This window comes from Centroberyx affinis, unplaced genomic scaffold (assembly GCF_046629955.1).
Source record: "Centroberyx affinis isolate AG114_WGS23_722 - 3 ecotype Tasmania unplaced genomic scaffold, CSIRO-AGI_Caff_v1 ptg003711l_1, whole genome shotgun sequence".
NCBI lineage: Eukaryota > Metazoa > Chordata > Actinopteri > Beryciformes > Berycidae > Centroberyx > Centroberyx affinis.
The window spans coordinates 128561-152901 of record NW_027281601.1 but is presented as its reverse complement, the minus strand read 5'-3'; the positions used below and the strand labels follow the sequence as shown (position 1 = coordinate 152901).

General features: G+C 42.7%; 1 protein-coding gene across 2 annotated transcripts; it reads right to left on the bottom strand.

The window, feature by feature from the left end:
• Nucleotides 1-408: 408 nt before the first annotated feature.
• Nucleotides 409-23617, bottom strand: cunh18orf21 (chromosome unknown C18orf21 homolog). 2 transcript variants are annotated; one of them, XM_071540771.1, is made up of 5 exons: nucleotides 23365-23617; nucleotides 17532-17554; nucleotides 16531-16742; nucleotides 2027-2220; nucleotides 409-1665 (listed from the first exon to the last, which is right to left on the bottom strand). In XM_071540771.1, exons 1-5 carry the CDS (start codon nucleotides 23457-23459, stop codon nucleotides 1500-1502), a joined length of 690 nt encoding a protein of 229 aa, XP_071396872.1. In that variant the 5' UTR covers nucleotides 23460-23617; the 3' UTR covers nucleotides 409-1499. The 2 variants fall into 2 exon arrangements, with proteins under 2 accessions (XP_071396872.1, XP_071396873.1); XM_071540772.1 differs by having other exon boundaries at nucleotides 16531-16739.
• Between the last annotated feature and the right edge of the window lie 724 nt (nucleotides 23618-24341).

The following is a 24341-nucleotide window of genomic DNA, read 5'->3' as shown; positions in this document are numbered from 1 at the left end:
AAGGCTCATGATATATATGAAATGTTTTTTTTCTCCAACAATAATTGTATGAGGATATTAAGCTCTATATCATGCACAGTTTGAGTTTCTTAGTTGCAATGCATGAGTTGGTCAATATTAAATCAAAAGGGATGGAGGGAAAGGTAAAGCATTAAAGGCTTCCATTACTTTTCTCAAGAAACCTGTAATTACCAAGCTGGATCCACTGCATATTGTCTGTTTGCATTACCTTCCATATCATATCCGCAAAACTGGATTCTCACTTATGCTTGCAGTATGAAGACTTTTTTTATCACACTCATCTCAGACGTCCTCAAGAAGTAACAGTAATCAGCACATGTGTATCACAGACCGAAAAGTTTTTATTTCAGAAAAGCAAGGTATAGGTGAAATACAATGTGAGGTATTTCAGGGTATCTGAACAGCTAATGGAAAACAGTTGACTGGGATAATTTGGCAGTACAAAATGCAGTAGATACTGTATTTAAATTCCTGCTCTTAAAAAAAGATGAACAGTGTAACCTTAAAAAAAATACACAGCCAACAAAACAAAGTTTAAAGTAAAGTCTTTACATTGATGATTGTCACTAAGCCATTTTGTACAGTTTCTAGGCAGAGGTGCCTATTGAATGTAAACAAACAATTGATGAGTCCCATTCTAGATGCTATCATGATAATCTCAAATATCTTCATTGGCGATTGTGCACCATTTCAACATAATTTATGCATGTACAAAAAAAAAGTATCATAGTAGTCATAATGTAGTAGCGCAACATACACCACACATTTGTAAACAGTTACAAATGAGTCTTGTTTAGCCAGTGACATCATGAGTGTGAAATAAAGTTATACTGACACATCTCCCCACTGGAGATATAAAAGTAAAATAAAGAAAATTAAAGTAAATAAATTAAAATACAAAAGTTTAACTTCAAGTAGCATGAATACCAAATAGCTATATTTATGCTTGTCATATAAATGTAATTTGTAAGTTTAGAAAAGAAAAAAATCCAAAATGATGCCCTTGGAGAAGGATATAGGCCTGGTTTGCCACAAACTCCACCATAGAAGAAGAGTGAGCTCCCTCTGCTGTTTCTGCCATTTATAGGTACTGAGGAATCCCTCAAACATTCCATTTGGAGAAGCATCCCCAGAATAGGAGATCAGAAGAGGCATGTGCTAATTTAGACAATAAAAAAAACACAAAGCATTCTCCTCCAATCGGCTCAGCAGAGGAAGCGTTAGCCCTGATTAATAGTTGAAGTAACGAGCCCGCCACTCCCTGCTGCTGCATTCGGATTCCAGGAGCGCCATTCCAGACGGCCCAGCAATAGCCGTGTTGGTGGGCAAACTATAACTCCTTCCACACCGGCTCAGGAACCAAATTAATCTCCAAATTAAGTTCCCCCCAGCCTTTGGCGTAAACGGGTTTCAACGTGGGTCTAAACCCGTGTTTTAAAAGAGTCTGTACATGAAGAGAAGGTGTATTTGGCAGATATTCAAAGTGAGGAGAGGAAGTCTTTCAAGCCCCCCTTCTTGCTGCCCTGGTTGTCCTCTCGTATGAGGATCTTGCTGAGGCGCTGGACGACCCAGTTCTTCACTTTAGAGGGAGGCTTGGAGGAAGATGAGCCAGATCCTGGGGTGTTAGAGGAGCTGGAGGAGGACCTGAGAGAGAGAGAGGGAGAGAGAGAGAGATGGGGATGGGGAGTAGGACAGAGAGCGAGAGAGGGAGGGGAATGAAGTGTGAAAATAAAGTAACTTGAGATTTTGTTGGTTGGCAGAAAAACTTAAAACTGTGCTGTCAACAAGTAAATGATCTGACAAGCATGGATACCGACACGTATCCATACTGCTGCTACCTACAGCTCTCTTAATGCTGAATAAATAGAAACATAATCATTCATATGCTAGAGACATCTTCCTATCTGGTGTCTCTGACACCTACCAAGAATAGTAGTGGAAACTTCTATACTTTCTAAAAACCGAGCCCAGGAGATATTAATAGCAGCAACCTTAGATAACTTACTTAGGTGTATGACAAGGTGTCTTGTCTTTGCCAGCGGACTTGGGGGTAGCGGTGCCGGCTCTGTTTGCTGCCTGTGGGGTCTTGCGCTTGCCAGTGCTCCCTGGTGTACTGTGGGTCTTCGAAAAGGTAGATGTAAAATCCCTATTTACTCCTTTGTGTCTGGATGTCTTACTGCAAGTGTGGCAGGTGGCCATCTGGGATAAGGAAAGGAAAGGAACACATTCATTAATATTGCATGGCCTATTTCTATATTGTTCTCATACCTAATGAGATTTTGTGGTGAAGAGATATGAACTTTCCCTATAGACATCTCATTACAAAAGAAAAAATGTAAAAATCCTGAGGGTTTTGTGAAATGTCCCTGAAACTAATTGGTGGTTCTTGAACAGTACCGCTCTATCTACATAACCCAAACTACTTCTCTTTAAAGTCCATCTATCAGAAGAAACAGAACACCAACAATCAGAACAAGCTTTCGTCATACCAATTATAATTTTTCATCAAACCCAACAGAACAATACGACCCCAGCTGTCTACAGTCTCTCTCTCTGGGACACACCGGGGCTTGACGTGACCTAGTCTGAGCACGGCCATCGATTGCAGAGATAAAATGGCCCCGGGGACAAGAGAGTGTGGTGCGAGTCGTGGTTGTGGCAGGCAAGGGGGCTGTAATGAGAGGGGCTCATATGCCCAGGGTGACGCAGGCAGGCCCGTGGCCTTACAGATGTCAGACTGATCTCTCGCCATCTCACAGCTGAGGAATAGTTCACAATGGGGTCTGGAAAGCAACTGTATGACAGGGGGATGATTCACATAGTTCATTCACACAGTCTCTCGACTGTGTGAATGAACTTTCTGGGCATCCCACTGGCCCTGCCCAGAAACAAGCCTTTGATTAACCTGCCCTTAAACGCTTGTATTCATATGAAAGTAACTGGATTAGTTGGATGGAAAGCATGGCCTCTAGCCTATCAGAGGGCAAGGTGGGGCTGTTGCCATGCAGTTTCACCTATCCAGGTTACCCTGCTATAGGAGGTGTGTCTGAAAAATGAGACAACTTTTTCCAGTGGAACCCTATGAACCTTTTTCAACCAATGTTGCCTTTGGCATTTCAGCTTCACTGTGCCTCATATGACAAATATACAAAATAAAACAATTTAGTGACAGATTATATACTGCATGCAAATTTACCACTCAGTTGTGAAAAACCATGTTAAGAGACCCTATATAAGGCATGCCAACCACTGCAAGTGTTATGACGTGATAATGTAATTTCAAAAGTTTCTCAGGTTCAGGACAACAACTGTCATCCCTGACTCCCTGCCACTCTCCTGTGTCCCACTGAAATGAAAAAGGCATATAGCTAGACTATTACCAGGACAAACTAGACGCCTGTCACAAGGTGCACTCAAACTCATATATGTACAAAGGCATCAATCAGCAATCAGTGAGAACATATTCAAGCACACATCCAGCGTTTCGTATGACAAAACAAATGCTATGATGATACTGCCCCACTGGACTCAAAAACAACTTGAAAACAATCTTATTGCCACACTCGCTATTCTTCAAAATTCCTCCAACCTTCAGTAACTAAATCTCATCCATGGCACAAGCCACCCAGAGTTACCCAAGGGAAAACTGGTCTGAACCGACCACCAGTGCAAGGGTCAGCAAGTCTGATCCAAGCTGTTGACAGTCCTGAATGCTGATGAGATGGAAAACTCACCGACACGAAGGTAGCCATGTCGGATTGTGACAGGTGTCCGTTGGCGAGTGGCGAGAGTTGGGTTTCTATGCACCAGGAGGACCCAGTCCCTCTCTCTCTTTATGTGAGCGTGTGTGAAAGTGTTTACTACACACGCCTGCATGTCCTGCTTTATATAGACCAAGCCCAGAAACTGACCCACCCATCATTGCATAGGGGTGTGGCTCATAGACTGACTGACCAATGAACTGTCAAAAGCATTGACTCAATCTGTTGGACTGCCAGCACTCTGTTGCTGCCTTGTCAGTGTTGCCACTTTCCTCTCACCCAGCTAGGGTCAGCTATCCACATCCATGTCTGCAAACCAGATTTCCCTTACAAGACAGTGAAGTCTGAAGTTGAGCTAAGCATATCCAAACACATTCAGCATACATGCACATATTACGACATCACACTGGATCAAGTGCTGGGGGAAAACACAATACAAACCATTGTTGTCATTAAAAAGGATGTTTACTGCTGATAGTTGGCGACTCACATACAGTAAGTTACAGGAGGCCATTTCTGCCTCCCATTGTTACATAAAGGTTTATATGGAGGTTATCCCATACTGGTTATAGGACAGTGTGCTGAAAATTTGATAGCCAATTCAATTTCTAGCACACAAGATAGAGAGGAAATCCCAGAACTGAGTGATCGATGCAAGTTAGCGATCCGTTCCTAGACTTACTGTATGACCTTTGTAAAGCTACTCCAATCATGCTAGGGAAACTGTGACACACTGACTTATTACATCAAATATTTGTTATGATGTTCACAGACAGATCAGGAGACCTTTGTTCTTGTAAATCATATAGCCTATGGGCCATTAGTTTTGAGCCGCTAATTTGGCTAGAGAAACTAAGTATTAGATCCAATTTTAATCTGATTCATCTGAAAACAAGAGGACCATGATATATTAAACATACCCAGTTATGCCAATGAGGCCATTAATTAAGCCATGCATTAATAAGCAAAAATTTCTATGTCAACATACTTGTCTTCACGTAACACACGGGTGGTATTAATATGAACTCTGTATCTAAAAGCATCTAGGAGTTAATAGCAGTGTCAAGAAAATCAGTTTTTCCTCAATAATATGTAAATGAATGCAGCATGTTGTTCCAAAAACTAATCAGATCATCTACTCTAGGGGGGGAACATGTGGTGTAACTGTGAAGTTTCCATCATGTATTGTTCTTGGGTAATTGTGTTCACAAGAATGTGTCCACACACACACACACACACACACACACACACACACACACACACACACACACACACACACACACACACACACACACACACACACACACACACGGCACCATGATGTACCATGGTGGAAGGACATAAAAGCAACTTCTTCCCAACTCCTAAATAGGCAGGCTGCCATTCCAGCAGATGAAGCCTGTATCTAGATAGGAAGAGGACACGCAACAGTAAAAGCCTCCCCATCAAACTCATTATCTCTCCTCTACTCAAAATAACTGGCACTCCTCTAAACTTAGCGATGCCCTAGCCTATTGTGACTACAATCCCTTTATAGAAGGAAGTCGTAAACAATTCAGTGCAGGTATGTTGATAATGAAGATACAGCTGGAACAGAGTGGTTGGATACACACTAAGGGATAAAGATGGCTGTAGATTATGGGGCTGTTAAAAGCAGGGGGCATAAAACTAATCATCCAGGAATACACTGTCTGCAGGCTGTTCTTTGTGTCTTCATCACCTAAAAAAGTAATGGTATTGCAGTGCTGTTGCACAAGCCGTTATAATGTCACTTTATGGTTTATGGTTGTATTACATGAACAAACACAAACACAGACAGCAAGGAGGTTAGACTCAACCAAACATCCGCCCTGCTGAAGTGTCCTTGAGCAAGAATCCCTCCTAGTTCCAGGAAGGCTGATCTGTAGCTGATCTCTGACCTCCCTGGAGGGGGGGAAATGGAAAGAGAATTTCCTTAGGGGGATTACTACTATCTATGTCTTGGGTTTAATATTTTTTAAATAAGGAAACTTTTAAAGTCACAATCAACTGGGGCCAGGATTCAAACCCCCAAACTTTATTGCAACGTTTCGACCAAAAAGGTCTTTGAATTAGATGTGAACCCCCTACTCTTCTATTAATTGGCAAATAGTGCCATGTTTTGTGTATTAGTATTGTGCCTGCATCTTTTAAAGGACGGTTAAGGATTTTTATAAGCTTTACCTATTGATTACTAATCAAGCCTCTCTCTTAATATTCAAACCAGAGTTTTTGTTTCAGAGAAAGTGGCATCCACCTCCTGTTGGCAGTTGTTAGCAAAGGATGGAAGCATTACTTTCAAAGTCACATGCAAGCCATTCTACATAGTTGCATAACTGTAGCAATAGTAAGAATATCTTGTATGTGTAACCTACAGATTTGCACCATCATTGCTAACAACATCCCTGCTGCTGTTCCCACCTGGACGCTGAATTACAACTGCTGCCCTCGTTTCTCTGAATTTTTAGCGCTGACCTCAGCCCCCTCTCATTGCCGCATGCTGCCTCTCTTTCTTTTTGTCTCTCTCTGTTTTCTCCTGTCATTGTTTTGCCCAGCACCTATTGCACGCTAAGCTGTCCCGGGGGGGGATCCCTATTTGCCTCAACCCGCCCAAGGTTTCTTCCAGGTTTTCCTACTAAGGTTTTTCTTGGGAGTTTTTCCTTGTGTGCATTTAGGGTCTAAGACTGGGGGTGCCGGGTAGGTTAGGCTATGCAGAATAGGTAGATTGTTTGTTTTGCTTTAGCAAGACAAACAATCTACCTGCTCTTGTCTAATTCAAAGACCTTGCCAACAATCTATCTGCTCTTGTCTACCTTGTGTTTTTCGCTATGCTTGTCCTATATCTTTTTGTTCACCACTGACTGTGTTTAGCTAGATCTAGCTAGGCTCATTCTCTGTAAAGTCCTTTGAGACATGCTTGTGATAAAGGGCTGTATAAATAAACAAACTTGAACTTGAACAAATCCATGATAAAGTGAATAATTTTCGACAGCGCACACCTGCACATTTAGACACATTTCTGTACATTCTGCTGACCTTCGACGCACAGCCGCCCTTTGAATCTAACAGAGGGCCAATGATGCACATTTCACACACCCTGCATACATGCTGTAAATTACTATTTACATCCATCCATCCATCCCCTCAACACGCTCTATTGGTTGTAATTACCAGTCTCGTTATATTTTATAGCCTCTATTTGCTCTACCCTTATTTATAGCCTAGCCATTGCTATATCCTATTATTTTCTGCTTCAACAACCCAATTTCCTCATGGGGGTCATTAAAGCTTTATATAATCTAATCTAAACAAGATGCTGGTGCCAAATTCCCAAACAAAACAGGTGTCAAAACTTCATGAATGTGGCTGGATGAGCGATGTGAGTGAGTGGTGAGTGAGGCTTCTAAAAATCCCAAACCTCCCCTTTAACACATTCTTTGTTCACCAGTTATAATATTGGTACTACAACTACAACATTAACTGGCTGAAACCCAAGTGATCAAGGCTGGGAACATTTAGGTGAAAGCCTAGTTTTTAGCAGTTTGAGCTAAGGCAACTACCCAATGACTGCTAAAAGAAAACAACTTAGCAAAACAAGAGTGTGTGGCTTATAGTGTGGAGTGGACCAAATACAGAGAGACAGCTGGCTACAGATGGATGTTTACAGCTAGAATGACCTCTTGCCGTTATCCTCCTGTCCTCTAGTCAACACTGGTGACCCCACTATCATCAGCTGGCCTGTACTGGAGCTCTGATACGACAGGCTCTAAGAAAAGAAGCCTTTACCCAGTGATGATTAAGCGTTGTTTGTGTTTGTGTGCGTGCATGAGTATGTGTACACGTGTGTATGAGAGAGAGAGGCTGTGTGAGGCTCAGATGACGAATGAGCAAGATCTTACTAACCTTTGCTTCCTTTAGTTGTAACCTGTAACTTAACCTGTACTGTAAAATCACTGTCGCACTTAATACATGAATATGCCGACGTCGATCATGATATATCTGAAATTAAATCCCACCCCATCACGTGTACCTGTTTAATTTACGCTAATCCTGTGACATGTAGTGTATGCACTGGAGGGAGACACGTGAGCGGCTGGCACTAAGAGGTTTGACTTCCTCGCCTCATCTCATCTTGGGCTGTTGACCCTGGCAAGGGTACAGATCTACAGTGGCCAATCAAGCATATGGCAAAGGCAACACATCTTGGAGCTGGAGGGGATAAATAATCACCTATACGCAGCCGAGTGAATGTGAATGTGAAGGACGATTGTTGTTTTGCAGAAACATTTGAACTCAAAGTTGAGTTTCTGCTCTTGGGAAGATCTAGGCTCACCATATGCTCAGAGTAAGGAAGCATGACTTGTGATTACAATATCAAACTCTAATCCTCCATACAACGAATAAATAACAATCTAATATTGCCTTTCACTTGTGCATATGTATTGTGAAATTGAGTCGGCCTTGATCTTCCATCCCAGTCCCATCCAAACAAAACACGGAGCCCTCTGGTTTTATCTTACACCACATGCATGCTTCCCCCATGTGTTTAACAAGACGCACTCACCCCCACAGACAGAGACACGCTCAACCTTGATCCCGTACACATACAGTATATCACAGCTGTTTAGGTCTGGCAATCATGCGCAGTGCATGCAATGTCTGCACCTGCTGTTTGGTTTCTAAATCATAACCTGACATAAAAAGATGGCATGACATACCTCGCTAACAGGGGTTATTAAAATGTCCTTTATGCCACTCTGAGTTTAAGATGGAATAAAACTCTCTGCTAATTCCTATGGTGTCTGTATCGAAGAGTTGAACAGGGGTCAGAGATCACCTGCATGCCAACAAATCACCAACAAATTAAGATTTCTGCTCTGAGGGCATTACTGAATGTGAACACGATGATATCCTCCTACCTCAGTGTGCATATGTTCAATTCTGAATGTGTAGGAGTGATAGCATAATATGTGCTTTAAATGAGCAGTAAAGTACAGTCAGTTTTTACAGCGTGAGAGATAACAGATTTTTGCAGCTACTGTCTTGTAGCTGAAGCTGTTCCCAGTCGGCCATGTGTAACCCTATAGTGTAGGAAATGAGAGGGGGGATTCATGTTCAGTTCAGTCCAGAGAGTTAAACACCTCCGGGCTTGCCTGAAGAACAAGCCTGAGCCTGATCAATGTGTAAATCCTTCCTTCTGCTGACTGAGACACCTCTATGTATACATATTTTATTTAGAAACATACACTTCTGCACACATACAAGCAGCTACATGTACATGCATACTGTGATCACATATTCCCGTGAGCATATTAATTATATAACATGGCGCGCCAATACACATACATGTATGTGTGTAGGGGGGTGCATGCTCGTATTTTATTGAGTTAAGTAATAGAAGGTGAACAACTCCAAAAACAGCTGGACTGATAAATCACAACCAGTATACTGTCTGTCATAGAATGTGATGCACGTGCCCATAGGCTGAGGCTAGTCACACATATATAATAGGCTTTACAAATTAAAGAGAAAAAGCTGCACGCGAAATCCCCCCCCCACATAAATCAATTCTGCAGATGAACCCTTCGCCTTCTATTAATAGCTTTTGCTCCGTAAATACCTCTCTCTCCCTCTCTCTCTCTGCTGCCCTAGGCCAGCTTGGGTTGGTTAATGTGACCTTGGCAGTAGGGCTGCCACCCACCAAGAGAGTGAGAGAGAAAGACTTAAAAGTGCATATAGGAGTGAGTCCCACATTTTGATTCCTTCTCTGAGAGTTTTTAATATGTCTGTGTGTGTGTGTGTGTGCACTTACAGGCGTGCATGTCTGTGCACAGTGTGTGAAAGGCATTTGAGAACACATCAGTACAATACAATGCAATAAAGCCAAAAGTCGAAGAGCAGCTGGGGGATCAATACGAGGCAAGCAGAGCTAACCTTCGTCTAACCACGGCCTTACGCTACGATGGTGCAGTCAGCCACTTAGTCACACTGCTCTGGAGGCAGGCTGCCTGATAAATACCCAGAGATGCACACTCTGAATGCAGAGCTGCTTCACACTGCCATTTGAAAAAGATGTCATATCTTTTACTCTCTCTCTTTGTCTTTCTCTGTAGGTGGTAGCTCTACTATCAAGGTCACATTATATGCATGCAACACCAATAGGCCTCAAAAGTGTGAACCGTCATGCATCCCAGCCGGAGCAAACACTACAGAAAGCTGTCATACGATCAATAACAGGACTTGAACTGATAATTCACCCAGAGTGGTAAATCAAGAGGTAGGATTTACCCAGTTAGCGTAGTAGTTATGCGTAATTCTTGATGCTTGGAATAATCTGTCATATTAAATTTATATATTAGGTCTTAAAAATGTCTTGCAGCTATACTATTCAATCTATGATGCCTCATTATGAACAATGATTGAGACGTTATTTCAGACAAGATAAAAAAAATATCGGGAAAATAGAGAAATCTTGCTTCTTCAAATCTCCTGGGTCTGGCTCTGTAGAAGTATAGGCAAAATAAAAACTAAAGGCTTACCTAGAGCATGCTCCCTCAGTTTGGGTTTAAAACCGAGAAACCTGCTCCTGCCCAGTTTCCAAGAATGTTTTAGGTTTATCAAATTTCAAAATCCACAATAAAATGCTTCCATCAAATAAATTTGACTTCACACTCTCTTTTCCTGACAAGCAGAGAGACCAAAAAATACAAGATCTTTGACAATGTGTACTTGTAGAACACACATACATGAATGCCTGGAAAAGGGATAAATTCCTACATTACAATTTACAAAATGTCTTTGACCTGAGGACACACCTGGGCTGGCCAGATGTGGCACAGCTGCGCTGAGCACAGGTGCAGTTTTGGAATTCAGGAATAAACAAAACATCTTAGAGAGAGATCTGGATTTGGAGCTCATCTCTGATCATTATAAAAGGTAAATAATGATAGAGCAAAACATTGACACATGCATGGCCTGGTAACAGATATGGGAGAGAGCCATCACTGTGTGTGTGTTGACAGACTAGGATATGGGAACAATATAAATGCCGGGGAGTGAGGATCCAAAAACTGAGTGGTGGCTTCCAGACCTTAAAACCCCATGCCAACTCCCAGTAGGGATTGCCCAGTTCCAGCTTAGACTTCTAATAATGATGCGGGATAACACTTTACAATAAGGGTCACTAAGTTAAGGGTTAGTTAATGCTTAATAAGGGTTAGTTAATGCTTAATAAGCATTAACTAACCCTTAATTATCAGTTAACTAATGTGTAATTTACGTTAATAATGTGTACTAATGTGTGCTTTATGTTAACTAAGGTATTAATTCATACATTATTTAATAGTTTATAAAGATGACTATTAAATAATGTATAAATTAATACCTTAGTTAACATGAACACCATTAGTAAATGATTACCAGACACATTAGTTAACTGTTAATTAAGGGTTAGTTAATGCTTATTAAGCATAATGCTTATTAAGCATTAACTAACCCTTAACTTAGTGACCCTTATTGTAAAGTGTTACCTGATGCGGAAACAAAATGTTGCACGACTAACAGTGAGATGACATGCTGCTATGTTGTAGCATCATGTTCTATATGTGGGCTTTATCCTAATTAAAAGCTATGAACATGAAGACAATGGGGTGCAGCAACAGCACTGATCCAAGCCCAGGGACTGTGCGTGTGTATGCATTTTGTGTGTATGTGTATGTGTGTGTGTTTGTGTGTGTGCGCATTACACTGTGCATATTTTTGTTTGCTTGTATGTATAGACCCTCCATGGTTCCCTGAAGATGTCAGTCATTAACCCAGCTGGCAGACTTGCCATGACTGCTGCTCCTGTATGTGTGAGTGTCTGTGTGTGTGTGTGTACATGCTTAAAATACTTCTGTAAACATTCCGTGCTTAATCCCCACACACGTGAGGTGTGAGTGAGCGTTTCTACTGTACAGAGGGTCTCCTGTGCTTGCATCTAAACAACCCACTCCCTCCCTGCCTCTCTCTCTCTCTCCCCTCTTGTCATCTTGGCGCTTGGCGCTCACTCACGAGGTGTCAAAACCCTCGCTGGTGCTTTTCCTGTTCCCTGGGGGCGAGGAGAAAAAGCACCAGCCAGACATCGCTGTCTCTTGTTTCCTGTCATCTCCTAAAGAGGCAGATGCTCCGGTTACGAAGAATATGGAGGGATGTGGTGAAGAGAGGGATGAGAGTGGAAGAGGAGGGGGAGGAAAGATGAGGATAATGGAAGGGGGATTTGGTCAGGTAGATAAGCTGAGGTAAAACACAAGAGAAAAGAGATGGGGGGGGGGGCTTGGGGAGTGCAAGGAAAAACAGATGAATAGGAGATGAGAGGCGGTCAGTGAGGTCAAGGAGAGGCGGAGAAATCACAAGGAAGGAAGGACTCATGCTTCAGGGGAAAAAAAGGGTCATTCTACTTTTGAACTTCACCTATTTTTCTACTGAGCGAGACAAATATGCGATTGCCGAATTCACAAAACTTCAAATACGACTCATAAATTCACCCCACAAAGAAAAATATAGGAAAGGAGTGAACTGTATACTTTTTCTTCTGACAAACAACTCCGCTGGGAAATATAATCTAGCCTCAAGGAGGGAACACAGAAGGAGAGAGGAGGAGAGCGCTCTTTCCATCACTCCATTTAGGGTCTCTGCCTCTCTAGTGGGGCTACAAACAAACTTATTTCCATACCCTTTGCTGAAAAGCCCCCACACAGCATGCATAAACACACCTGATTTAAAAATACCCCCAAGATGCAACATCACACAGCTAGAGCCGTAGGGAAAGCATACACTCATGCACCGACATCCACCCCTATGGCAACACATAGATACATGCTGATGGGGAGTAATATATAATGAAGGGGATTTACACCCTGGAGTATAAATACTGTACACAGCCTATGTGTGTGTATGTATTGGTCATGTGCTGCTGTCTGATGTTCTTATGCTTGTATTTTAGTATACACATGGACACTTTGCCCAAAGTTCAACACAGAAATACCATAGCTATGTTGTAAATGACCAATATAGACAATGACACATACTATGCATATAGTGAGAATCCAGTGCATGCCGTGCAAGTGGTAGGCCAAATGTTTCACAAAATCAGACAGACTTAATGAACGTGACTAGGGCTGGTACTAAATATTCCAACTGATCCAAACATGACATTCAGAGAGAGACACAGTCGTACAAACTAATACCTCTCAAAACTGGCTTACAGCACCCATCATCCAAAGTAAGATCTCAGCATTGCTGTGCTTTGATACACGTGCATGGACCAAGCACACATATGCACACATGCAAATGTGAGTATGTGCGTACACACACACACACACACACACACACACCCCCCCCCCACACACACACACACAAACCATCGCTCCATACTAACACTTAAAAGGAGACCACTGGCGTCATTCAGAGTTATAGCCCATTTCCTCCTGTCGACGCCTAGGAAGAATAGTTCTTCTGGGAAAGAAGACGGATTTTGCACCACCTCTGTTTGGCCAGTTCAATTTGCTGTTCTGTGGCTAGTTTATCTTCTGCTGTGAAAACAGTGGTTGTTTTCAGAGAACAGCAACATCACAACTGCTCCTGTCAACTGCTCATGTCGGCACCTAGTTTACATTCGCCCATTTTGCAATGCATGTCATACGTTTTTCATCGTTTAAAATACAAACTTTATGCTGTCAAACAGCTTAAATTTAACTGCTGTCTCAGCTAACAAAGACGCCCTAAATAAAAGCTGTGAACGTTTTGAGGGATTATTTCTTGGCAGAGACTTCCATTTCTCCCTGTGGGTGTCAGGTGATTGACATTAAGCAGAGTGTAACATAATGCACGCACTGATATGAAAACACAAAATTCGGGGACACTGAAATAACGATAAAAGAAACTTTGACAAATGAATTCAGGCTTCATGTTACTGTGATGGATTACCTACCTCGGGCAATTTTCAAATCTGTGGAAGTTGTTTTTCACAATGTACAGAAATTAATGGCAGCAAATGGCTTCTTCTGAAGGGAGGACAACAAGCCCTGATATCCTAAACTACACCGACTGCGCAGACAAACCAGGAGTAATGTAAAGGATAGGGGAGGCCTAGTCGATTGGCACCAACCTAAGAAAAACACCAGCATTATCCTTTAACCCTACTGCTGATTCTCCCATCATCCTAACTATAGAGCCACAGTTCTATGTTTTAAGAGGAGAAGAGTGAATGCTAATCTCTTCATCCAGGCTCTCGTGCTGAGCACGTCTCCCTGTCAGGTGTTGATGTGCCCGGGTCATCAGCATGGAGCCAGGGAGGGAAAGAAAGAGAAGCAGTCTGCATTCTTCCTCTTATCTCTCCACTCAACCACCTTGCATTTTAAGGGTATCGCCTCCCTATCACCCCTCCACCAGGCACGGGCTTATGGACTCTCATGTACGTGGCTTGATTTGTCGCGCCTTACAACTCCAGTATATGACGGGCAAGCGACCTTGAAAACAGAGGGTAAAAATACCTTGGAGGACATGCTCAGGGCGTATTGGTTTACTAGGAAGTCACATGATGGACAAGTGTCAACATTCTCCATCTGAACCAAAACATTGTTGACAAATGAGCAAGAGATGTGCACAGTCATGGCTGGGTTTCTGTTAGGTGAGAGGCCTTTCTGTGTACATCACACAACATAGTTATGTCTGACTGAGGGTGTTGTACGGGGTAAGAGTTACACATAAGAGTCATACACAGGTTAAAGTTACTTTATAGACTTGAAGTGTGGTGGAATATACCTAAACAGAGAACCAAAACCCCAAATAATTATGAATGATGATGACAGACTTATTTGGAGTGTCTTGCATTTTTTTTTTTTGGGGCTTTTTTGTGGCTCAATAATTCACTACAGCTATCAAATGTACAGTGTGTCTCCAATACCCCTTTTGAGTTGGTTTCCTTCTAAAAGTCCTCTTCTTCAACATTTCTTTCTCAATGCGAATTTCTTTGATTCGTACTAGAAAGACAATAGAGGAGGGATCAGTGATGATAAAAAGTCTCCTATTAGCAGGATTCCTAATAAAATTCCACCACTACTCCATGACAACCATGTTGATGCATCTATGTTCAAGGTACATTTTTGTGGAATACCTGATTTAACTATTCCAGGTCTTATTTTACCTAGCTACATCTATCACTTAAAGGCCAACTTTAGGTAGTGACATCACTGGGGGCCTATGTAAATTAAGAAATGTGTTATTTGGTTTATTATTCCCTCAAATGTAATTGAATTTACTTGAAGCAAAGCTTAGCTTTAAACATTTGACAGGTTGGCAAAACTGAATCAATTACCATGATGTTTCCAAAACCTTTAGAATTTATACAATTTTCCTGTCCTGTATTACAATTACAGCGCTGTGTATTTTTTATCCGCATGTTGAAAATTCCTAGTGTTATGTGTAAAACCCCTATAACAGACTCTATTTTTGTGAGATCCAGATTACATCCCTATCAGACCCTGGATCTGACCTTCACCACAGTCCATGGAAGGAGGACAGGAGAGTGCACAGCCACTGCTGCATACTAAATTAAGACATGAGCTGGAAACTTTTTGTCTCTTGCAATCCATCCTTTGCTCTCTCCTATTCACCCTTTCTTATCCATCTTCCTCCCGCTCTCTTGCTATCATTTCATCTCTTTTCCTGTTTCACCCACCTCTCTCATTCTTTCGCCTCCACTTTTCTCACTCCCTTCTTTTACATCTTCTCCCTCTCTCCATCTCTGTCTTTCTTTTTGCCCTCAGAGTCAATGGATATATAGTGGAGAGTGGGTTCAGAGTGCGTTGCGAGGTGAATACCTGCATACTAAATGAACTCAGTCAGTTTTTAATGAGGCAGCAGCACTTCCACTAGAGTTGCTCTTCATTAGGCTGATGTCAGATTGCTGGAGGGGCTTGTCAATGGTTTTTTCCTTTTACTGCTCTATGATGCAGGGAGAAAATGACCCTATTGCCACCCGCTCCACCACCAGTTTCCTCATCTAAATGGGCTTATCAGTAGAGTGGGTGGAGACCGGCCAAAATAAGCGTTCCATTTTGTCCCTGGCTGGTGCCATCCATTAAGAGGACTGAGGAAAGGACCATTACAGCGGTGTAGAGGGCTGCAGGAGGGAGCAGGGTGAGTATTGACAAAGCAGTGGCCATATTAGCACTCTCACATAGTTTAGTTTAATGGGACCACTGGAAAGGCTGTAATGATCAGTGGAGCGCCATAATGAAACCAGGCTTTCTGAGGAAAGAATGCATATGACTTCATAGATCTAAATATCACCAAGGCCTCCAAACCTATGATAAATAATAATGTGATACTTTTTTGATTCACATAGGGAAATTCTCTTTCACTTGCCCCCTTCATAGGGAGGTCAGAGGTCAGCATCAAATACAGAACAGTGGCTGGTAAAAAAAAATCAGTGTCTTGCTCAAGGACACTTCAACAGGACAGATGTTGGCCAAAATGGGGGGTTGATCCTAGGGTTTTCAGCTGAAGGACCTCATCCATATCACCCCTTTAGATCGCTATAGACCTCAGAGCAGAACCACTGTAGTTAGGGGTACCAATTCAGGCAAGTACAGCTGTAGTTGTTGTGCAAGGGCAATATGCTGCAATGCAGTATAATACAATACAGCACTAATTCAGCCTGTGCGGTAGTAGTGTTTTGCCGTCTCACCAGTGCTGAAGAGGACATTCGGAAGCGGCGCAGCAGCTCTTTCTGCACCAGGCTGAGTCGTTTGCCCCTGGCCTTCCTGCGCAGGACACTCTGCACCCGCGCTGATGGACGCTGCTTGGGCCGTAGCCGAATCCGGTGATTGTCGGGTTGAAACCACTGATAACAGTACGGACACACCGAGGTCTTCTGGTGTTTCAGATTGGGTGATGCTGCTGAGAGGAGAGGAGAGGAGAGGAGGGGAGAGGAGAGGGCAAAAAAAGGATAGCTAGAACCTATCAGCAAATACTTTGGTGTGCAGTCATGCATACTTAGTCTAAACAGCGCACTTCTTTCCAACAATGAAATAGACAGTTAAACAAGGTGGTGGATGTGTGTGAGGGGGAGAACGAGAGGCATGGTGACAGCTTTCTATCCCTCTATGCCAGCATAGTATGCAAAAAGGCAAAGAAATGGGAAATCTTAACACCTGCATACAAGTTCTGCCTCGAGTGTGTGCTCACCTTAAACATCACATCTTTCTATATTCCCAGAAAAACATGCTTCCAATATATCCTTTGTTTCTTCAATTTGCAACATTCTGTTTAATGTCTGAATGACATTATGAGACCATGACAAAAGTTCTCTAAATTGGACTAGGAACAAACACCATGCTATTCTAGGAAGGACCAGTCTTTGTATTATTTGGAGAAAAGCTTGAGTAGCTTTACTACCGGCACCACTACCTATTGATGTGGTTTTGGCTGGCATGTATCTGTGAGTGTGTGCGTGTGTGTGTATTTGTGTGTTTGATCCCACCAGGCAGTCTGCTAGAGACAGCTGGCTGCCTCCGTGCATTTAGCTGAAGGTTTAGTGAGGTTTATCAACCTTGTGTGACATGGTCCTACTTCCTACTGCATTCTGGGCATCACTGATGAAAACGTAGAAAAATGACAGCATAAAAGGAAAAACATTTAAATAAAAAGGCGTATTCTATAATCGGATGCACAGATCTCTTAACTTACCATCAACCTTCAGAGGCCATTGCCTAGGAAAGAAAAAGAAAGAGAGGACAATATCAGCCGTTTTGAATTGTTCATCGTATGAGAGACCTATCTCAAATCAGTAAGTAGTGAGGGTTTAACATTGAAACCATTACTATTAGGTGATAATGCAGTAGAATCTTAATAACAAATTATTTTCCAAGTAGTTTTCTATTTAATTCATTTGGTGGAATATGTAGGTAATTAACAAAACTGTAAAATAAATCCCTGTAAACTAACCGTTTATAGGCTGGAAACAGCAGTCTGGAAAAAACTTTGTCACAGACAGCCTTTCCCATTATGTGTGGTGGAAAACATCCAACCGGAAAAGCAAATAGGTCTCTCCCAAACAATATAGGGCAGCTCTCCAAACCATTTCAATAGCCTCATCTCCCCATAGGCCTGCCTCTGTCTGCTAGGTTGCCTCTAATTTTGGAACGCCAGCCATGGGATGTTTGGGCAAACACTTTAACTAAGCCACTGCTAAGTCCCACTAAAATTAGCCCCGGGCTTTAGTCGATGGAGGGAAATTTGCTGTCAGGCAGCACGTGTGGTAGGGAGGGACAGGAAGGGTGGGGGGGCTGTTTAAGGAGGGGTGGGGTGGGGGGGGAGATGAGGGGAGGTGACACTAATCTGGAGTTGACCTGCTGGCAGCTGTTGTGGTGACTGGCAACAGCGGTTTGCCGACCCTTTACCCTTGCTCCCTCAAGCATCCCAAGTGTGGGATGTGGTTGGATGATGGCTGCAGTCGGACAGTGTTGGATGATGCTGAATGATGCTGGATGGTATTGGATGATGCTGGATGCATTTGGATGCTGTTGGATGATGCTGGATGCATTTGGATGGTGTTGGATGATGCTGGATGCATTTGGATGGTGTTGGATGCAGTTGGATGATGCTGGATACAGCTGGATGGTGCTGGATGATGCTGGATCCAGTTGGATGATGCTGGATGTAGTTGGATGATGCTAGAGGCAGATTTGTAACCAACCTCGCATCACTGATCCCACACAGTCTGAGTCACAATGTCCACTGATCTCCCCAATTTAATAATCACTGACTGGATTAGACTGTCAGATTACAGAGGAGCCCTGTCACAAAATACTGGAATTGAGAGGGAGCTGTACTAGGCCACCATGGTGTACTATGACTGTGTAGAGGACTGAGAATGAGCCTTGAACAATTCCTGAGACACTTCTGTTGGTTGTTAAGAAAAGCTGAGCCTTTTTATCACCCTCTTTTTATCATTCCCAAATGGTATAAAACTCTGTTTTTTGAGAAAGTTGCTAGAGTGTTTGCTTCACTATTGTTAATCAATGATCATTTGGCCAAGCCGTGTCAAGCTTTTCTGCTGCCAATCCATTACAAACTCTTCACTTTACTTTCACAAAAAGAACTCTGGAATTGCTTTTATAGAAAAGCTCTGAACAGACTGCTGTAGATTGTGCTAATGTAGAGAAGCCGAGTCCTAGGGAATTCTAGCTGTTTTCCACAAACTCCCTCCCCTGACGTGATGAGCCAGCCCTCAGAGACTGTACACCACAAAGACCTCTTCCACTGCACTAATCTTATTAACATACTTGTCATGCATCTCCTTATAAGTGCATACTTAGTTGTGGTGATGGACACTGAAGATATTAGCCTTACATACAGCCTGCTGACAACTGGGAGATGCTATCAACACAGCCCTTGGAGCTGGATGGATGGATGAGGAGTGGGGGAGGACATTACTGTGTTGGCTACAATGTAATAATGTAATTAGAAATTAGAAATGCTGGCGGAGGCAAAGTCCAGCAAATCAAAAGCATCATGAATACTGAACACTTTATTGCTGCCATCACAGAAAACAGCGTGACTGTTGGCATATCCTGAGGAACCTCCACTGATGTTAATAACTCACGGAGGTTCAGACACAACAGCCTGGCTCAGCTAATAGCATAGTGTGTGTTTGTGTGTGTGTGTGTATAAGGTCAGTGTACACTCTCCATACTCTATCCCTCTGTCACCTCTACATGACAGATTGGCAGGGCCACATCCATCAGGTGAAAGTGACAGGGATAGACGTCAGCAGGCGCCCCCCAGTCTGGAGATCACTTTTACGGGCGGAGAGGCTGGCTGGCTCCCGCTGAGAGCGGTTGGTAAGTGGGGAGAGAGGAGAGGAGATAAGGTGAATGGTGGGTAAGGGGGGGGTGAAGGGAAAGAAGAGTCGAATGGGTGTTGTCATTGAGCAGAACGAATTTGGCCTCCGTTTGTTTGACAGACATGAATGAAACACTTAAGGTATGAGATGGATGGATGAGATCAGAGACATCATAGTGATTCAGGTCTCTGCTGTCATCAGTGGAGGGCTAAGCCTCTGTCATGGGCCACATAACTCTGATAATGAACTTACAGGAAAACAGGCTCACTAGTCTGGTAACGTGAGTCACAATGAGGTGACGTCACTTTTCACGCAGGGACACAAATATACACACAAAACAGGTGGTCACATTTACTAAACTACACTCCTAGAAAAACAAAAACACAAACTAGTACATACACAAACACACTACAAGCTCACACACATCAAGGGAAGATCACAAACACTTCATATACACAAACTAGGATTCGACCAATATGGGTTCTTGGAGATGGATATCGATATTTTTGGAAATGAGCTGATATATATATATATATGTATATATATATATATATATATTTTTTTTATTTGACCATTTTCGTTTTATATTTTTCAGATTTTCAAACAGCATTTATTTATTTATTTATTCATGCATAATTATGTGGAATCCAATCAAAATGTAGCTTTAAAAACAATTCAGGTTAAGGGCTTCTCTTAGACAACCAGTGTAGTATGGATCAATTATTCCGTCATAACAGAGGTGGATGACACTGACTGCCCGATATCCAATTTTTAATAAAAAGCCAATATCGGCCCTATGTATCAGCAAATGGATGTATAACACACACACACACACACACACACACACACACACACACACACACACACACACACACACACACACACACACAAACACACAAACGAGGACACTCAGTCATCATCAGCCTAACAGGGGGTGAAGACAGTGGCAGAAGGCAGTAACACAATCTTCAACAAATATGTGGGGTAGCGTATATGAGTAATGACACACACCCACGAAACAAACACTCTAGTGACGCAGGGCCAAAAGCATAACTGGAGAAAGCCTGGACACTGGAAACCCCCTGAAGGACGCAGAGAGACAGTTGTGGCTCATTAAAACTGAAAAACATCATGAAGACACGTACACACACTGACAATGTACGCCAGCTATTTATTAAGATGCTGACAGAAATATTTTTGCCTGGGTTAACTGACAGGGTGTCTGTCTGACTAGCATCTAAACGCTAACTCATAACAATCATTTCCTTCCTGGAAGCTTTGCATAATATTACTGGTGTAACTAGTCAGGAAAATCCTATAGAATTACTTGGTAGGCTTACTTGGATAAAGATCCAAATCAGCAGTCTAATAGTCCATCATGCCAAGTCTGTCTCTCAAGTTGCAGGTCTGACCAACTGGTAGGATGGGAAAATAACAGTAGCTTCCAGCCAAATGTAAATTTTGGCTGCAGTTGATAATTTTGTCTCAAAGTGCCAGGCACTTTGGCATGAGACCAGCCGTCATTTGGAGGTGCTGTGGCCAGTGGACCCAGCAGTCCTGTGGGCAGGTGGCCAGGTCTTGTGGCCAGTGGACCTTACATTTTGTTTCCCGTCTTGCCTGCTGGTCTTTGTTAAATGTAGTCGACTAGACATGTTCCCTATAATCACAGCTCACCATAGCCAGGGGATCTGGAGAAGAGATCAGTGTAATAAAGTAGCAGTGGGCTCACACACATCCGTAAAATGACCCTGTCTGGGGTTTCACTATTAAAACCTGTGTTTTCATTTCCATTCATGATTCTCCCCACAAATTTCCTGGCTCAGGTGAGAGTGAAAACAAGCCGGAGGATTTGGGCACGTGGCAGGAGCCCAACACAAACACAAGCCGCACGACTCCTTACACACACACGCACACTCACGCAAGCATGCCACAGATACACACGTTTGACGCAGGTAAAATGTATACTGTTAAGTACGCATATATGCTGAAATAAAGACACAGAAAATGTAAGCACACATACACCTGTAAGCGTGCATGGCCAACAAAAATGCATTAATGTCCACGCATGCATGGATGGTGCATGCACACAGATACACACACACTAAGGCTTAAGAGGATTTCTCTAGAAATGACATTCGGCTTTCACTTTCCACAGTATAATAATGCACTCACTGCTGTGTGAAATACACCATCAGAACAAAATGGGAATGAATCCCTATTTGGGCAAAAGCAGCAAAACTGAAGCACTGAGCTGTGAATGATGAGGCAAATGAGGAGCTGGCATTAATTACCATTGTGTTGTATTCTAATAGCAATGAAAAGACTGACTACGGGAGGTTAATTAGATACAGACAAGGCCTTGTAACTCTGTTGCGGAAGAACTACACTGTGTGTGTTGTTTCAAAAGCCATGCAAGGGACACAAGAGGAGAGAAGAGGCTTATGGCCCGTCAAGCTCTCCGACCAGAAGATCAGAGGGATCGTCCATGTCTGCACTGTTCTGTATTGTCCGTGCTGCTCTCCTTTTTACACTTGCTTGGCCTGTGCCATGACCCCAACAAAAAGGTTTTCTGTTTCGCGCTGCACTTGCATAAAGCAGTAAAGCTGAATTGTAACTGAATTAATCTGTAGACAGTTTAATCATTATGCAATGGCTCACACATGCCACACTGACTTGCCCTTGGCACCTGCACACGACCAGTCACTGGATACGACTGCTTCAACAGGGCATCGCTCCAGCCCACTGTAAATATACAAATATTCATCAGTGACTCGCCATAAGCAGCATAATGTTTGCAGTAAGGTGGCAAACAAAATTAAAAACATTCGGTTGATCATGGCCTCGGTGTAGACACATGTAAGTCAAATTTTATTCATTCAGGTATCAGAGCAGCGATAAACCAACAGTGTGAGCTGTCCTCTGGCTGTCTGAGCACAGAGGATCAGCCAGTGAAGATCTGTCCACAGCTGTATGTGGTAACACAGCCCCTCATGGACAGATTTACAAGAGGAGTGAAAATATGAGCAGGACACAAAAATGCACAGCCATGTGATGAGAGAGACACAGTGGAGAGCAGGTTTAATGGCAGCCGATTATGAAACTGTGTGCACTCTGACATTCAAGCTGTGGTTCAATATTACCAGCTGTGCTCATTTTTCCACTGTCTCGAGCTATTACTCTCTGTCTCTGCATTAAACACAATACAACCCCCATTTGGTAAGATTTTGTCCTATGGAACATCATCTGAGAAGATGTTTACTGTTAGTTATGTTTTTGTGAAGAGCCACACTATATAGGTCCCGAGGTAACAGTGAAAGGGACAGTTAAAAGATCAAAGCAGTCATTGTTCCCAGTTCTCTCATTGTGCTATCTTCTACAGAGAGAAATAGTATTCCTCATTTGGATGGGGAACCCCCTGCTAGGACTCCTGGAAGCCCCTGAACCACACTTTGAGAACCACTGACGTAGAATATAAAGGTTTCAGCATAATATCAACTATATAAACTCATAAAAAATATAATTTCACGGGGAGCTGTCGCCATATCGGCCATGCGTCAATCATTGGTCAGGCTCTTCCACCTAGCGTCTACACACTGTCATTACAACAATACAGGGCAGGCAGCTAAGACTCGGTTAAATTAGTGTATAATGCAGTTTTAAAACAGAATGTCTTACATGAGGAACCGTGATAGCTCCGGACATCTTTCTTTATACAGCAGGGAAGCGTCTAACAAAAAGTTGACTGATTTTTCTTCATAATAAGTCTTCATTTTCAAGGGTGTGCGAACCGTGGAAAAAACGAGAGCACCGCTGCACTTCCTCGTCCAAACGTCTTCAAAAAACGTTAAAACGGACCAGTAAACGTGAACACGGAGAAGCGTGCATACACACCACCGGAGTTGCAGAAGTCAAAAAGGGTGTAAAGGTTATTAACTTGGCTAACGTTATCCTTCGGTTTCCTCTACACGACACAAAAATCCACGTTGGGTCGCGAGATTCTGACGCTGCTTCGGGTGCATTGTGGGTAACCGAGGAAAGCAGCTGCACACCGTGGAGCGACTGTAGTTCTGTATTTATGTGATCAATCTCTTCTGCTTAGTAGTTTATCCTCCAAAAAGAAAAAGAAAAAACGCATTGTGCGTCACTGCGTCACACTGAAAGCAAATCTGATTTAAATGGCTTTTCAAAAGACCTGGAATCAAGCTTATTGGAACCAGTAGCCCCAGTCAGGTGCCAGTAGACTTTAGGGCATTGATTAAACAGTCATGCTACTTAGGTAAGTTAAATCCTCGTGCAATTATGCATGGCTGCATGTTTGACTAACGGCTCAGATGACAAGTGTACCGCAGGACTGTGCGGCTCTAATGAACATCTAAGCGTATTCAAGGTCAGGTCGTTTGATGTCATCATGCCTTTATTTCTCATTGGACGGTATTAAAGTGCCTAATGTTAGACGAAAGTGGCATATTAGCATTCTGAACGTTGTGGGCTGCGTATATGATTCAGTGTACTTTCCAACCAGCTTTTCTTAGCGCAAACACACACACACACACACACACACACACACACACACACAAAGCGTATCCAACATCAGACAAGGACTCAGGCTACCGCTCTGCTCTATACAAGTCCTCACGGATACAGTAAAATGA